This window comes from Bos javanicus, chromosome 22 (genome assembly GCF_032452875.1).
Source record: "Bos javanicus breed banteng chromosome 22, ARS-OSU_banteng_1.0, whole genome shotgun sequence".
In the NCBI taxonomy this organism is placed as follows: Eukaryota; Metazoa; Chordata; class Mammalia; order Artiodactyla; family Bovidae; genus Bos; species Bos javanicus.
This window is the reverse complement of record NC_083889.1, coordinates 32,572,210-32,589,884: the sequence shown is the minus strand read 5'-3', so window position 1 is coordinate 32,589,884 and position 17,675 is coordinate 32,572,210. Positions and strand designations below refer to the sequence as shown.

The window sequence follows — 17,675 nt, the reverse complement described above, 5'->3', positions numbered from 1 at the left end:
TCAATTCTTCAGCACTCAGCCTTCTTTATGGCCCAACTCTCACATCCGTAGATGACTACTGGAAAAACCACAGCTTTCACTCTATGGACTTTTGTCAGCAAAGTGATGTCTCTGCTTTTTAAAACGCTGTCTAGGTTTGTCATAGCTCGTCTTCCAAGAAGCAAGTGTTTTTTTTAATTTCGTGGCTGCAGTCACCATCTGCAGTGATTTTGGAGCCCAAGAAAATAAAATCTACAACTGTTTCCACTTTTCCCATGTATTTGCCATGAAGTGCTTCCCAAAGTTATAGGAACACATATATCAATAAAAAGGAACAAAGTCACATTAACCAATAAATAAAATAGACAAATTAACTTCTCACCTGCATCTAGTTTCATGAAGTAGGTTGGTTTTTCAATAACAATGTCACACTGAGCATCTTCTACAGGTCTGAAGTTGAGCTCAGTGTAGCTCTGTAGCTCCGCAAACCTGGAATTAAGAATCAGGAGATGCTTTCAAAGGGCTCCTCCTGGATCTCTTGTTGCAATACTGTAATTCAGGATCTGTTCATTAGGTGAGTTTTATTTCCAGAAAATACTCATAAACACATGTGAAACTTCTCAAACTTACTAATACTTATGCAGCTTGATATCAATTTTAATGTTGAGACAAGAAACAAAAATGATTTTAAATTTCAGTCTAATGTGCAAGAGCAACTAGGAACATTTCTGAGAAAGAAGAAGTTTCCACAGAGAGTTGGCAAAAAAAATCTACCAGTAAAGTGGAAAGATTCAGAAAGGCTGCTTGCAGTCTGGCAAGGCTCAGAAGGAACACTGACCCAGAGAACATTTTTGGATTCTGAGAAAGACAGCGTTCCAAGACTTACCAAGTACCTTGGGAAAAACTGCAGACAACTACATTTACCAGAATAAAGAAAACTCTATTTCTCGGAAAACCACTTCTGAAGCCACTTGGTACAATTTTCTTCCATACAAAAGAAGACAATCACAAGTTAACCTACAGATCATTTGTAAACTTTTTATCTTTGAGACTATATGTGACGTAAGTATCAAAGAGATCCTTTTAAAACACACATAACGCTAAAATATTTATTCCAGTGGTTTCAAAAACATGTCCACAAATTCTTTAATACTCCTCCCTTCCAGAGGTGGAGATGAATCCCCTGCCTTGGAGGGTGAGCTGACTTAGTAATTCACTTGTAATGAACAGAATATGGCATAAGTGATGGTGGTCACTTTCGGTGTAACCATTAGGGTATAAATATAAAGACTGAAGTCTCCGTTTTGGGCCATGCTTACACGTGCTATCTCTCAGACAACATGATCTGGGGGAAGTCGGCTGCCAGGCTGTTGGCAGCCTCAGGGAGAGGCCCAGATGGTAAAGAAATGACACCTGTAGCCAACAAGCAGAGAAGAAAACCTAAAGATAACAGTTACATGAGTGAGTTTAGGAAACAGATTCTACAGGCCCAGCTATGCCTGAACCACACAGCTAAGCTACCCCCAAATCCTGGCTGTCAGAAACTGTGTGTGATAAAAAATGTTCAGTGTTTTAAGCTGCTAAATGTTTGAGTAAGTTATGATACAGCAATAAATAATTAACATAAATATACCCTAGGGAACTATCATGATATCAAAAGATACTAGGAAACAAATATCAAATATTTGATTTTGGATCTTAGATATCAAAGTATACTAGGAATAGAAACGCCCACTAGAAAATAGAAAAGCCTACTCCAAAAGTCTCTTACATGAAGTAAGATCTTGCACTGCAAACTCTAATATGCCACATAAATCTGTGAAAAACAGTTTTCCTGAACATTTTGCTTTGCATGAACATTTGACATAAAAAATGAACACTCAAAAAAAAAAAAAAGAACACTCTTTGAGATAAATCTTAACAATATTTTTTTTGGATCTCTTTTTAAAGCAAAGGAAATAAAAGCAAAAATAAATATATAGGACCTAAGTAAACTCAAATGCTATTGCACAGCAAAGGAAACCCTCAATGACATGGTAAGACAACCTAAAGAACGGGAGAACATATTTACAAATGATATGACTGATAAGAGGTTAATATCTAAAATATATCAACAGTTCATACAACTCAACATCAAAAAACCAAACAACTCAATTAAAAAATGGGCAGAAGACCTGAATAGAAATTTCTTCTAAAGACAACATACCAATAGCCAACATGAAAAGATGATCAACATCACTAATGAAAACATGATCAACATCACTAATCATCCAGGAAACGCAAATCAAAATCGCATCTGTCAGAACGGTTATCACCAAAAAGAACACAAATAGCAAATACTGGTAAGGATGTGGAGAAAAGGGAAACTTCATTCACTGTTGGTGGGAATGTAAATTGGCGCAGCCACTGTGTAAAACAATATGGAGCTTTCTCAAAAAAATAAAAATAGAGCTACCATATGACCCATGAATTCCACTCCTGGGTATATATCTGAAAAAAATGAAAACACTAATTTGAAAAGATACCTGCACCCCAATGTTCACAGCAATGTTATTCACAATTGCCAGGATATGGAAGCAACCTATGTGTCCATCAAAGGATGAATGGATAATGAAGATCATATACATATGGAATGGAATACTAGATGTGACAGTTGATCCATAAAGAAGGCTGAGCACTGAAAAGTGAAAGTGAGAGTCGCTCAGTCACAGTCACATCCAACTCTTTGTAACCCCATAGACTATACAGTCCATGGGATTCTCCAGGCCAGAATACTGGAGTGGGTAGCCTTTCCCTTCTCCAGGGGATCTTCCCAACCCAGGGATTGAATCCAGGTCTCCCGCATTGCAGGCGGATTCTTTACCAGCTGAGCCACCAGGGAAGCCCAAGAATACTGGAGTGGATAACCTATCCCTTCTCCAGAGGATCTTCCCAGTCTAGGAAATGAACTGGGGTCTCCTGCATTGCAGGAAAATTGTATACCAACTGAGCTATCAGGGAAGCACTGAAGAATAGATGCTTTCAAATTGTGGTGCTGGAGAAGACTCTTGAGACTCCCTTGGACAGCAAGGAGATCCAACCAGTCAATCCTAAAGGAAATCAACACTGACTACTCATTGGAAGGATTGCTGCTGAAGCTGAAACTCCAATATTCTGGCCACCTGACGCGAAGAGCTGACTCATTGGAAAAGACCCTGATGCTGAGAAAGACAAGAGACAAAAGGAAAAGGGAGTGGCAGAGGATAAGATGGTTAGACAGCATCACTGACTCAATGGACATGAATCTGAGCAAACTCTGGGAGATAACAGAGAACAGGGGAGCTGGGCATGCCACAGTCCACAGGGTTGCAAAGAGTCAGACATGACTTAGCAACTGAACAACAGTTAACAGCAAATAATGGAATACTACTCAGCCATAAAAAAAACATTTAACAACATGGATAGACTTGGAGGGTACTATGATTAGTAAAATAACTCAGAGAAAGACAAATACTGTATGATATCACTTATACGTAGGATCTAAAAAATAAAACAAAGTAGTGAATATAATAAAAAAGACTCACAGATACAAAAAACAAATTAATGGTTACAAGTGGGAGAGGGAAGTGGGGAGGCACAAGACAGAAGTAGGGGATGAAGAGGTACAAACAGATACAAAAAAGTTATAAGGAAGTATTATTGTACAACCCAGGGAATACAGCCAATATTTTATAATAACTAAGTATTGAGTATAACCTTTAAAAAACGTGAATCCCTATGTTATATATCAGAAACTTATATAATATTGTATATCAACTATATCTCACCAAAAAGAAAGAAAATGAACATTATGAGTGTCCTGTATGACTATAAAGGGAAGCATGACAGTTTCTAGGATGAACAGTTTCTTTAGTGACTGTGACAGTGGTTACATTTATCTAAACATATGATATAAATTTTACTGAGCTCTACATCCAAAAAAATAAAGAATGCATGGAAGTACTAATAATATTCAAATGTGTTTATTTAATAACATTGTACCACATATACACAATGCAATATTACTTAACTATTTAAAAAAATGCATTTGAATCAGTTTAATGAGGTGGATGAAACTGGAGCCTATTATACACAGTGAAGTAAGTCAGAAAGAAAAACACTAATACAGTATATTAACGCATATATATGAAATTTAGAAAGATTGTAACGATGACCCTATATGTGAGACAGCAAAAGAAACGCAGAGATAAAGAACAGACTTTTGGACTCTGTGAGAGAAGGCAAGGGTGGGATGATTTGAGAGAATAGCACTGAAACATGTATATTATCATATGTGAAACAGATCGCCAGTCCAGGTTCAATGCATGAGACAGGGTGCTCGGGGCTGGTGCACTGGGATGACCCTGAGGGATGGGATGGGGAGGGAGGTGGGAGGGGGGGTTCAGGATGGGGGACACATGTACACCCATGGTGGATTCATGTCAATGTATGGCAAAACCACTACAGTATTGTAAATTAATTAGCCTCCAATTAAAATAAATTTTACAATTTAGAAAAATAAAAAAATAACATTGTACCAATGTCAATTTCCTGCTTTGGATTACTGTGCTATGCTTATTTAAGATGTTATCATTAGAGGAAGCTGAGGTAAGGGTACAATGGAAATTCCTTGTACTATTTTTAAACTTCTTATGCTACTTTTGAATTATCCTTAAATGTCTATGACTCTAAAGTTATCTTAAACTAAAAAGTTTTTAAAGTGCCCCACCTCTCTAATTTCCAGAGACAGTAAGTGTCTTGATAGACCTAGTTTAATATTCAAAAAATTTGAAATCAAAATGTGTTCTTCAATCTATCTAAAGTTCAAAAAGCTTATGAAAGGTGCTTAAAATCAGGGTAGTGTTTATCTTTGGAAAGGAGGATGAGGTTTGCTTTTGGGAGAGAGCCTGGGTAGATGATGGTCTAATTCTGACCCAGGTAAGAGTTACTCAAGTGGGCTTACTTTTTCAAAATCCAAACTCTACATTTTTCTATATGCTTGGTATCCGCTTTAATAAGTGTGTATTTTTAAAAATGTATTCCTCTAAACACATGCAGCAATTATGAGGAGCTAAAAAAATTCATTTTTGAACTTTTTTGGTAGCTAACAGTAAATACTGTATCACTTCCTAATATTTTATGAACACATACTTAAGTCAAATACAACTGATGATTCACTCTGGAGCCACCACTCCCCAGCAGCTCAGACCAAATTATCCACAAATGGAGTAACATTTTCCATTTAGAGTCCCTACCAAAATTCGTAAGCATCAAAAATAAAGACAAATACTTCAGAAACATATTCCCTGCCCCCGCCCCCCCCCAAAAATCTTACCAAGACTGCAGAGGGCTTTTGCGCTGACCTTGAGACATCAACGAACGAATGTCAAGTTTACAGTATCCTCCAATTTCCCCACTCTGAACAAAATCTTCCTTGAATCTAGTGGATAACAAAAAATTGAATTTGGAATTCTTTTTCATGACTCAGGCACACAGGTTATAACTAAAGTGGTCTACCAATTTCTAAAATCAATTTTTCATTAGAAGTTAACTCTTGTAATAGAACATTTCAAATTTCTACAAAAAGTAGCAAAATCGTATCTAATGTAGCCATCACATAGCTTCATAATGATCAACTCATTATGACAGGTGTGGGTCATTCATTTCCCTCTCTCATTCTTGAACCTCATCACCATATTATTAGGAAGCAAATCCAAGGCATATTCCTGGACCTGCAAATATTTCAAGATTTTCCTTAGATTTTAACATCCACCACTGAAGTACCTGTCATGGTTTCTCTTAATGTTTCTTAAATCAAGGTAGATATTGGTGGCTCTGCAGTACTGAAGGTAACGGGAACACACCAGACTTGAGTCATTCTGAAATAAGGTGGAGAAACAAGAAAAAGATAACTGTGAGCATTAACACTTCAAAGACACACCCAAACTTGCTAGACATCAATCTAACAGCATGTAGCCTTCAGGTTCCAACCACACACTGTGATGAGTACTTCCCAATGACGCTTCTGTTTAAGAATTTTCCTCCCTGGGAGGCATTGCCCAAGCATACTTTTGCCAACTTGCACACTTTTAGGTTACTACAAAGAACTCCCAAATGTTCTATTTCTATAATCTTCAAATTTTAAAGAGCCCAGAGTTGTATTTATGGTTCAATTTATCTTCATGAGAAAAAAAAAAAAAAGGGCACTCACAACCCTCACAGCTGTGGGAAAAAGCATTTTCAAAGACGAGCCAAAGGAAACAAGGAAGAAGGCACATGCCACAGACCTTAAAATGCTAGGCAGGAAGGGTAGTTTGTCAAATATGACTTACTTTCAGCAAGCCTTTCCCCAGTAGTTTAGCAGTAAAGAATCTGCCTGCAGTGTAAGAGATGCAGGAGATGTAAGTTCAATCCCTGGGTCAGGAAGGTCCTTTGGAGGAGGGCATGGCAACCCACTCCAGTATTCTTCCCAGGAAAATCCCATGGACAGAGGAGCCTGGCAGGCTACAGTCCATGGGGTTGCAAAGAGTCAGACACAAATGAAGTGACTGAGTATGCATGCAGGCAAAGGAGTTTAAAAGTCAACCATAGAGCCTGTTTCTACTTCTACCAACTGTGTTGACAGAGGGATAGCTTCAAAAATTTTTATCTGCTCTGGGTTGTAGTGCGAGATTTAAACACCACTTTGTTGCTTTTCCCATAACTCCCAATTGACCCTTAATGGCAATTAACCTTGACCGGCATGGTGTTTTAGAATCTAGAGTTGGTAAGGGGTCACACCCTGATAGCAAAAAACCTATCAAAGCAGATCTTCGTGAGGAAAGCATTTTGCAAATCACCTTGGAAAATGTGTGCAACATGGGGTTGAGGCTATTTCCTGCCCTTTTGCGCATGAACAGCTAGACCCGAGCAAAACTATAAAGTACTGACTGTTAAAGACACCTTGTAGCAGTGCAGGTTAATACCTTGCCTGAATCTTCTGGTTCAGGCACCTTGCTAGAATCACTTGAAGTTCTATCATGTGACACCATTCCAAAGCACTACAGAGCATATATTCACTTTTGGAATGCAAGTGATTTAAATATTTTTTGGTTTCTTAGATTGCCTGGAGATAACAGAGACTCCTAAGATGTCAGAGGCTTGGGCAGAGTTCAGGAACATTCAGTTCAGTTCAGTTGCTCAGTCATGTCCGACTCTTTGCGACCCCATGAATCGCACCAAGCCAGGCCTCCCTGTCCATCATCAACTCCCGGAGTTCACCCAAACTCATGTGCCTCAAGTCGGTGATGCCATCCAGCCATCTCATCCTCTGTCGTCCCCTCTCCTCCTGCCTCCAATCCCAATCAGGGTCTTTTCCAATGAGACAACTCTTCGCATGAGGTGGCCAGAGTATTGGAGTTTCAGCCTCAGCATCAGTCCTTCCAAAGAACACCCAGGACTGGTCTCCTTTAGGATGGACTGGTTGGATCTCCTTGCAGTCCAAGGGACTCACAAGTCTTCTCCAGCATCACAGTTCAAAAGCATCAATTCTTCGGCACTCCGCCTTCTTCACAGTCCAACTCTCACATCCATACATGACCACAGGAAAAACCATAGCCTTGACTAGATGGACCTTTGTTGGCAAAGTAATGTCTCTGCTTTTGAATTGCTATCTAGGTTGGTCATAACTTTTCTTCCAAAGAGTGCATCTTTTAATTACATGGCTGCAATCACCATCTGCAGTGATTTTGGAGCCCAAAAAAATGAAGTCTGACACTGTTTCCACTGTTTCCCCATCTATTTGCCATGAAGCGATAGGACCAGATGCCATGATCTTCGTTTTCTGAATGTTGAGCTTTAAGCCAACTTTTTCACTCTCCTCTTTCACTTTCATCAGGAGGCTTTTGAGTTCCTCTTCACTTTCTGCCATAAGGGTGGTGTCATTTGCATATCTGAGGTTATTGATATTTCTCCCAGTAATCTTAATTCCAGCTTGTGCTTCTTCCAGCCCAGCGTTTCTCATGATGTACTCTGCATAGAAGTTAAATAAGCAGGGTGACAATATACAGCCTTGATGTACTTCTCTTCCTATTTGGAACCAATCTGCTGTTCCATGTCCAGTTCTAACTGTTGCTTCCTGACCTGTATATAGGTTTCTCAAGAGGCAGGTCAGGTGGTCTGGTATTCCCATCTCGTGAAGAATTTTCCAGTTTATTGTGATCTACACAGTCAAAGGCTTTGGCATAGTCAATAAAGCAGAAATAAAGCAGTTCCAGATGTTTTTCTGGAACTCTCTTGCTTTTTCCATGATCCAGCGGATGTTGGCAATTTGATCTCTGGTTCCTCTGCCTTTCCTAAAACCAGCTTGAACATCTGGAGGTTCGCAGTTCACGTATTGCTGAAGCCTGGCTTGGAGAATTTTGAGCATTACTTTACTAGCGTATGAGATGAGTGCAATTGTGTGGTAGTTTAAGCATTCTTTGGCATTGTCTTTCTTTGGGACTGGAATGAAAACTGACCTTTTCCAGTCCTGTGGCCACTGCTGAGTTTTCCACATTTGCTGGCATATTGAGTGTAGCACTATCACAGCATCATCTTTCAGGATTTGAAATAGCTCAATTGGAATTCCATCACCTCCACTAGCTTTGTTCGTAGTGATGCTTTCTAAGGCCCACTTGACTTCACATCCCAGGATGTCTGGCTCTAGGTGAGGGGTGGACCTTAATCCTAAGTGCTTATGATTCTCTGGGGCTTTAAAAAACTATCACTGAGCCCTTTGCTGTGAGCCTGGCCCTGCATGGAGCATTTTTCAATGCGGAATCTCATTTCAGCTTTACTACAAGCTGTAACACAGGCATGGCTTTAAAGCAGAAGAAGCTGAACACGGAAAAGTTTGGGTGCCCTTTGCACAGATCAAGATTTGAACCCCATAGTCCATTCTTCTCCTTATTACCCCAAACTGCCTCCTGACAATGTGTTTATCACTGAGTGCAATGGGGTATGAGTGAAAGCACAAGAAAAACATCTGCATTTTAATTCTAGAAAGACTGAAGGCAAAAGGCGAAGGGAGCAGCAGAAAACGATTAAATAGCATCACTGACTCAATGGAGATGAACTGATGACATGAACTCTAGGAGACAGTGAAAGATAGGGAAGCCTCATGTGGCCTGGTGCAGTCCTTGGGGTCACAAAGAGTTGCATGCAACTTAACGACTGAACAACAACAGCAGCAGAATTGTAAAAGACCACACTTAGTAGCTGTGTGGTCTTCGACAGGTTGCTTAACATTTCTGAGGACTCAGCTTTCCTCTCTAGTCCAACAGTACCAATAATACCTGCCCTGCCTATCTGTTATACTGTTTGTGAGAATCAAACCATATAACATACTGAAAAGTTTTTTGCAAAATGTAAAGTGCCAAAAAATATAGAACAGCATGGTGGGAGTGTATCACCTGTCCCAAACTACGAGCAAGGAAATTTATAAAGATGTAATTCATCAACTTACCTTCTTTAGTGTATGTTGGGGGGAATAATTAATTCTAAAACTATTTAAATATTTGACCTACCTCAAAATATGACCATCTGATAATATGTGTGTGAAAACAAGGACATGGCTTCCAACTAGGTATTGGAAGTCAAATAAAACTTTAAGCCAATAATAGTGAGAGTGAGGGTTTCCTCTCATAATGCCCTCTATCTGGTATTTATATTACAATCTAACCACTACGAGTGCAGGAAATTAAAAGGTACAAAGTATTATGTATAAAACAAGCTAAAAGGATATACTGTATAACACAAAGAATATAACCAATATTTGGCAATAACCATAAATGGAGTATAACCTTTAAAAGTGTGAATCTGAATCACTGTATTGTATATCTGTAACTTACACAATATTATACATCAACTATACCTCAATAAATAAATGAATAAATAGATACCACAGGTATTTTTAAATAAACATCTTCACTTATGAAGGGGTTGAACATCCACCTTTTCCTTCGGTTGGCAGAGCACATGGAGCTCCTCCAGACGCTCTGCGGCGTATCCAAAGTCGGCTTGCTTCCAGAATATTTCCTGGGCTGATTCAAGAGTGTCCGTCCTGTTTGCAAACAAAATAATTCTGTGATATTCAACTTTTTACTTTTTTTGGACCTTAAATTTTCTAAATGTTACATTGCTAGAAGTCAGTCATTATTTTCTTAACTATAATAATTTTAAAAATCTACCCCTCACTACATGAGGTTACCAAAATAAGTTATTTATAGACTTACTCCCTGATAATAAACATACACAATGGAAATGGATGTATTCAGGATCATTTGGAACTGAAGACAATGAACTGTTAATTACTGCATTTTCTTTGCCCCATTAACCCTGCCTGTATTGGAAATACTGATTATACTTAACTCTCTTCTCCAAAACCAAAGTCAGCCATCCATCTCTTTTCTTTGCATATAGTGAGGAAAAGTATTTTCTGTGAACCATACTGTTTTATCCCTCTGGCAGAGGAAATGAGAGATATTCCTGTCCCAGGGGGAGACAGTCAAGATAAGTGAAATTACTCATGAATGTGTAAGCAAATTAATATCTAAAGGAATTATGATCTAATACCAAAAGAGTCTAGCTGGGAATTGATGTTTCAGCACACACTGCAGAGAAAGGAGGTAAGTATAGGGCAGGAGGGAGTCCATCCAGTAACTTACCATCCCATATCCACATAGGTGCAAACAGGGTAACCAAATCTGAACTCTGGTCTGCAGGATTTCTCATAACCCCAGCAGTATTTCAAATTTTCTAAGTATTTCTGGAACATAAGAGGTGTGTGTTGAGACTGGTCTACCTTCTGACATTCAGAGAGGATGCGTAGATTTTTTTTTCCATAAAAAAAAAAATCTTTCTAGAACTTTCACTTTTACATTTTATAATACATACTCATGAAAGAGAAATAAGTAAATTCTAAGAAAAACAGTCTTGAGATTCTTAACAGCAATTCTCTTTAGTCCCCAATCCCTCCCCTACCAGGTCTGTTTTCCAACCAAAAGTCTGGGTTTTAGCTAGACTACCACAGATCATTTGAATTGGGATTTTTTTTTTAATTAACATTTTTTATTGAAGTATAGTTGAAATTTACAATGTGTTAATTACTGTTCTGTAGCAAACTGATTCAGTTATATATATATATATATATACACATACACATTCTTTTCTTAAATCTTCTTTTGCATTATGGTTTATCATAGGATACCAAATACAGTTCCCTGTGCTATACAGTAGGACCTCGTTGTGTATCCATTCTGTATAGAAAAGTTTATATCTGCTAACCCCAAGCTCCCACTTCATCCCTCCCCGACCCCCTTGGCTGAACTGAAACTTCCTGAAGTAGCTTAATGAAGTCAAGTGAGTAAACTGATTCTAAAATCAGTCCCAAGAGAGTCATAAAAAATGGAATTTCTATCACCAAAAGGATCACAACTAAACTGAATGGATCAGCAGCTTTATTGATTGATCAAGACCAGCAGAGATCTGGGAATACTCTGGGAATATCTAGGAATAGCTCTGTAGCCCTTGGGGGACACACAACTGCTGTGGGCCAGGAAGCTCAGAAGGTTGTTCTGTGAGGCCCCTGGGGGCAGTGCCAGCTGGCTTCCCAGCCCGGCCTGTCCACGTGCTTCCTGTGCCAGCACCATGGGAAAGGAAACGGCTCACAATGCCCCGCTTTGATCTCTGAGGCCTCGGGAGATGTCTGAATGGCTCCAATTTGAAACCTTTCCAACAACTCTAAAACAGAAGGAAGGCCACAGTAACAGTCTTAATTATGGAGAGACAGAGATGTAGGTGTTATTACCAAAATGAAGTGCTGAGGGATCCTCTTAAGTGCAATTTAAGAAAGAAATGTGAGATTATTCAGTTACTTTTAACTACATATTCTTTTCTGTATCAAATCTAATTTATTTCATTTACAGACTAGACAAACCATACAGACTGCCTATTTCTTTTACTAGTGATTTAGATTTGTAATCTCACCCTTGTGAATAGGACATACTTCTAAGCAAAGTTGAGTCATTAAGAAGCATGAGATGAAATACAAACATCGACTGACCCACAGTTACAACCAGGAGTCTACCTGCAGATTCAAGTTATGATGGGGGAACTAGTAAACCAGCCTCAATTGCAACCTTTTAAAAATATGCAAGAGGAGAAATAAGATTTACCTTATAAGGACAAAGTGAGTCTTTCCTGCAGACTGTGGCAATATGCCTGTTATTGTGCAAAAAGAAGGGAATATGCTCTTCCGGCAGGCGGAGGCTGGCATAGTTGAACAGAGGGGTGGCTGAAATGCCATCGGCCTGGGGAGGAGCCTTGTCTTGGACACTCAGGGGGACCTCAGGAAGCAATGCTCCAAAGACAAGCAGCATGAACATAGCAACCTCCAAACCTAAAGATCAAATTGATAACATCCTCATTAAGACAGAGCCTTCAAAGTCAAAGGGGTTAAGGGTTAAGTACAATTATAACTAACTTCACTACTTTACTGAATAATGTTCTTTTACTCAATACTGATTGTTGTAGGCCAGGCACTGGGTCAGGAGCTAGGGATAGGGTGGTCAATAAAACAGGAAAGACCCCTGCTTTCATGGAACTTGGAAGCTAGTGCAGTAGATATAAAATAAACAACCAAATAAACAACTTCAGATAATGACAAGGGCTGTGAATCAAATAAACCAAGGGCCAGCCATTTTTTCTGGAAAAAGCCAGGCAGCAAATATTTTTGGCTTTATAGGTCAGATAGTGTCTGCACCCATCAGGAAAGCAGCCATAGTTATGCTAGGAAAGGCGGGCTGTGTTCTAATAAAATTTTATTTACAAAGATGGGAGGAGGACCTTGACAGGACCCTGTTTGCTGATGCCTGAGTAAGTCAGGTAATATGATAGACAACACAGTTCGCTAGTTAAGCATGCAGACTTTGAAGCTAGGCCACCTAGGTTTGAATGTGGCTGCAGCTTTCTAAGAAGAATGACCTTCAGCAAGTTATTTAACCTTGCTGTGCCTAGGTTTTTCCATCTGTTAAATGGAAATCAGAATAACCCTTTCTCATAGGACTCCCGAGAGGTAAATATTGGCAACATGTCTAGATATACCTGGCATGTTAAATGCTATGTTAAGTGTTTCTTAAATAAAAGTTTAAAACTACACGGGATGGGGCGGAGTTGCTAAGTAACATTTAAGCTGAGATCTACATGATGCAGATCCAGGAAAACATATCAGGAAGAAAGAAGAGAGGAAGTACAATGGGTCTGAGCAAGTGTGTACCTGCTGGGTTAAAACTAACAATCACTGAAGTATGTGAGAATACGCTGCGTGCCAGGTTCTCTGCTAAGTACAAGGAGGCAGCAGGGAATGGGCAGCTGAACAGTAAACTCCTAAGCCCTTGTGAAGCTTTTCTTTCACTGGGTGTAAGAACAATGATATTAAGAACTAAGACTAAGAAAACTCTAGGAGTGAAATCCAGACAGTCTGCCTCAGAGCTGTACCCTTAAATTCTCTCCATCCGGCTTTAGCATTGAGAAAAGAGATAATGGTCATGAACCTTCCTGCATTTCTAACTCATCCCAGAAAGATTAAATCTCTTAAATCAGATTTTTTGTGTGTGTATTTCCAGATAATAAACATGCCATTTGGGGTTCATTTTAGTGATTTATTTGCTCTAGTTTTTCAAAGTGGTCTCCCCACCAGATGATAAAGCCCTAGTACATATTAGTTGCTTCCCAGCAGGGTCTGCTGTCACTGAAGCATACTGGAAAAATCCAAAGTTCAAAATCAGCTTTCAATGAATATGGCTGACGGAGATGGGGCCTTTAGAAACAGACCGCTATGTTCAATCACGTCTCAAGTTCCAAGAGTAAGCAATCATAAATGAACAGTTGGAATGCCAAGAAGAAATCCTTTTCCCCTCTGCAGTAAATATAATTGTTCTTTTCAGTTCAGTTCAGTTCAGTCACTCACTCGTGCTGCTGCTGCTGCTAAGTTGCTTCAGTCATGTCCGACTCTGTGCGACCCCATAGACGGCAGCCCACCAGGCTCCCCTGTCCCTGGGATTCTCCAGGCAAGAACACTGGAGTGGGTATGAATTGCTTTAGGTATCCCTAAAGAGTATCTTATTATTTGTAATAAAGGTCACCTGAATCAATATTTTTAATTGAGACTTTTACCCAACTGTGAGTTCGTAACAATTTCACAAAATTTAAAATACACATTAATAGTAACAGTGACTCTAATTATAATGAAACATTTACCTCTTTAATCCTCAGAACCACCCAGAAGTTGCTGTGATGTTTCAGGTATCTAAAATCTGTCAGAAATGAAACACATTACCTTAAAAAACATATCAAAGAAGACTTCTGCATCCCCGGTGATACTGTGAATTAAAAGAAATATTAAGAGAGAAGATAATAAGATAACCCGTAAGCAGACGGTCTGGCATTTAGTGAGATAAGCCATAACCAGAAGGCCTGGCTTATAAAACCTTTCTCTCCCTTAACAAATAAAAGCTACTAAAAGTGAGGTAGCAGGTACAATCCTCAACACAGTAACTTAACAGAAGAGATTCTAAGAGTGAGCAGGAAGGACATGACCCACTTCATACCGGCACCAACTGGTACAGGCCAACAGGACACTCAACAGATAAAACATTCCCAAGAGCAAGCAATCCAACTGGTTCTCACCACAGTAATCCGACTCACCGAATGAAATTGCTCCCTGCCTTCAGATTCAACAGGCAGAATGGCCAGTCTCTCCCAGAAATAGGTCATTCTTATGACCAAGTCGACCTTTGGTTAGCCAAGTCCATTGTCCCCTACTGAGCTCTAGCCATAACTAAACTCAGGGATCCGTAAACGATTTTTCCGCCAAAGGAAAAATCTAAAGGTTCACATCAGAAACCTGGCTTTTGCTGAGGGCACGTAACCACTTGCATAAACTAGCAGGAGTGGCTGTTGTGCATGAAAGCACAACCCCAGGGCCTGACACAGCCTTTCCGGGGTTGAGTCCTCTTGCAGGAAGAGCCCCTGAGGGACAGGAGGGCACACTTCAGGAGATGGACGCTTTAGCAGCTGAGCTACTTTTTCCTTCTGCGCAAAGCTGCTGGTTCCCCCCACCTCTCTATGGGGATACCATGACTGGATTTCCACTGGCCTAAGAAAGGGGAAGGGAAAGGGAGAAAGCTTGAAAGAGAATGAGAAGTGAAACTCCGACAGTGACAAGGAACACAGTGGGTGAGATGGGTCAACATTCTGACAGAGGTTGGAAAGTTTACAGAAGCCAGTGGACAGGTGAAAAGTTAAACGCATGTGAGACCCACAAGGACTCCTAAAACGGCTCGCTCCAACTAGCACTAGTTTTACGAGGCAGGAGGTTGGAAAGGGCCTGAGATGGCCAGGTGAGGTCCATCAGCGGTCCGCTACAACGTCTGAGCCAAGGCGGCGGGGTCGGTGGCGAGCGCCCTTCCGCAGCCATGATGCCGCGCTGGGGTTCGGGGCGCAGAGATTCCCGGGGACCGCCCGCCCCCCAACGCCGCACACTGCACCCTCCCACCCCAGACCTCAACACGCCCGGGAGGGGCCTGGAAGGAGGCTCCGTCCCGGCCTGGGAAACCCGGCATGCTTCCCCGCGCCCGGCGGTCTCGGGGCCCCGCGCGCCGCGGCAGGCACCGTGAAGGGGGCCGAGCCCTCGGTAAAGGGAGGATCAGGTCGGCTTCCCCACGTCCTCCTTCTCGGCCCTCGGGCGATGGAAGGCGCAGGCGGACCCGTGGAGAAGCGCCAGCCCGCCGGGAACCCGCGCGGGGAGCAGGCAGAAGCGCCCACCGCGCGCCCGGGCGAGGCAGAGGGCGGGGGGCGGGTGAAGATTCCGCGGACCGCGGGGCGAGTCCCACCTGGAGCCTGGGAAGCGGGGGCTGCGGAGGCGGCGGCGGCGGCGGCGGCGGCGGCGGCGGCTCGGACTGAGGGAGTCGTCATAACCGGCGACTGTAGCTCACCGGAAACCTCCGGCGCCGGAGCCGGGCCAGGGGGCGCCCGGGAGCTGCCGGGACACCTAGGCCGGCCTGCGCCGGGAGCCGGTCCCCGCCCCGCATGGGGTCCTTGGGGCCGGAGCCGGGACCACGCGCGCACGACCTCACGAGGAGTCAAGGGGCGTGGTCCGCGGTTTCCTGCGTTTCCCACCAGGACGAGAACCTCTGTGCTGCGACCCCGGCCATAGCGCCAGGGGAGGGGCAGGACTTTAAGATACTGGACTGTCCTCCTTGAGAGGTAGCGAAAAGGCGCTTAAGGGACACTGCGACCGGTTGCATAGAAAACCGGACTCCTTCCCTTCTTCCTTCCCGTTGCACTGAGGTGGAGGGTTACTGTATCCTTATTTAGGGTACACGTTGTCGCCCTCACGTTCATTCTCCGAGCCTCGTAGTTGGCCGCACTTTCTGGTGGTAAGAATTCTTCGAAGCCTTGTACATTAAATAGTAGTCCTCTTATCTTTCTTAGTGACTATCAGAAAACTCATCAGCTCAAATGTCACTTTGTGGAGTTTGACTTTTATCCTTTTATTGTAGTTATTTAAATTGCAATGGTTTATCTTACCATACTTATTTGAACGCCCATCTCCCCACATTTTTACTCTTGGCACTCTCGGTCCATATAGTATACTGTGTAGTGTAGAGCACAGTCAAGTTGAGCATTGATTACTGCTTCATCTTGAACTGATCAAAGCTGATGTCATCAGAATATATTTATGCTCAGACACAAAGTCACCGGTTTTAAGTACTATGATCATCAGAAAACACAACGGATTGTTTCTAAATCTTTACATACTTTTCAAATAATCGTTTTAGATACTGCTCGGAGAACTGTTACAAGTTCCATTATAACCTGCCAAATGAGCCACATTATCTGGATTTCTTTTTTTCAAGTAATCGCAATGCAGAAACATGGTGTTATTCTAAAGCAATTTACAGTACTAACTCATTTACTCTTCATGTAAGATTTTGCCTCTAAAGGAACTACTGTTCTATTATAATTTCATACTTTGCCCACCCCTTACTAATAAGGACAGTAGACATAAAAAGTGCTTTCTCAGGTTACTTGCCACCAACCTGTTTTGTCACATACAGGAAATACAACTTTTCTGTTAGTTGATTCAAAAAGAACATACAAGCTAGTTTGCCTCTAAGTGATATGCAATAAAGATATATAGAGAGATATATAGATATATAAGAACACATGAGAACAATATATGAGAAAGGCTTCTAAAAATAGTCTTATTACAAGAGCAGACCGGCCAATCCAACTGTTGCCAGGTGCACATAGTGCTATTTTAAATGGCTAAAAATTAAGTTGTGGTCATTCAGACTCAGAGAAGACAAAATGTAAGGGGGCTTTAAGAACAAGAGGTTGAGTTCTATCATACAGTAACAACCATTCTTAACATAGAAATTTCCCTCCCAAAATATCAATGTTAAAGTTTAGTTTTAAATGATAAACTCAAATGTCTATTAATAGTAGACTGATGAATAAACTATAATACACCCATACAATGCAGAGCTAGGCAGGTGTAAAAAAGGACTGAAAAATACCACTGTACACTGCAGGATATATTAAGTGGGAAAAGCACAGTAGAAAAACAATGTGCAATATGCTATCACTGAGGAAAG

General features: G+C 41.2%; 1 protein-coding gene across 4 annotated transcripts in view; it reads right to left on the bottom strand.

Annotated features, from left to right (window-relative positions):
- Positions 1–16,005, bottom strand: part of EOGT (EGF domain specific O-linked N-acetylglucosamine transferase) — a 41,659-nt gene extending 25,654 nt beyond the window's left edge. The window contains exons 1-8 of one of the 4 annotated variants that reach the window (XM_061396428.1): positions 15,909–16,005; positions 14,275–14,330; positions 12,192–12,415; positions 10,683–10,783; positions 9,970–10,078; positions 5,782–5,876; positions 5,333–5,437; positions 362–468 (exon numbers count right to left, since the gene is read on the bottom strand). In XM_061396428.1, the coding sequence (XP_061252412.1) occupies positions 362–468; positions 5,333–5,437; positions 5,782–5,876; positions 9,970–10,078; positions 10,683–10,783; positions 12,192–12,401 (727 nt within the window). In that variant the 5' untranslated portion in view covers positions 12,402–12,415; positions 14,275–14,330; positions 15,909–16,005. Of the gene's footprint in view, positions 1–361; positions 469–5,332; positions 5,438–5,781; positions 5,877–9,969; positions 10,079–10,682; positions 10,784–12,191; positions 12,416–14,274; positions 14,331–14,353; positions 14,397–14,721; positions 14,877–15,687; positions 15,779–15,908 lie in introns of those variants that run through there. The other 3 variants (XM_061396431.1, XM_061396430.1, XM_061396429.1) reach the window with 3 other exon arrangements.
- Positions 16,006–17,675: the final 1,670 nt, after the last annotated feature.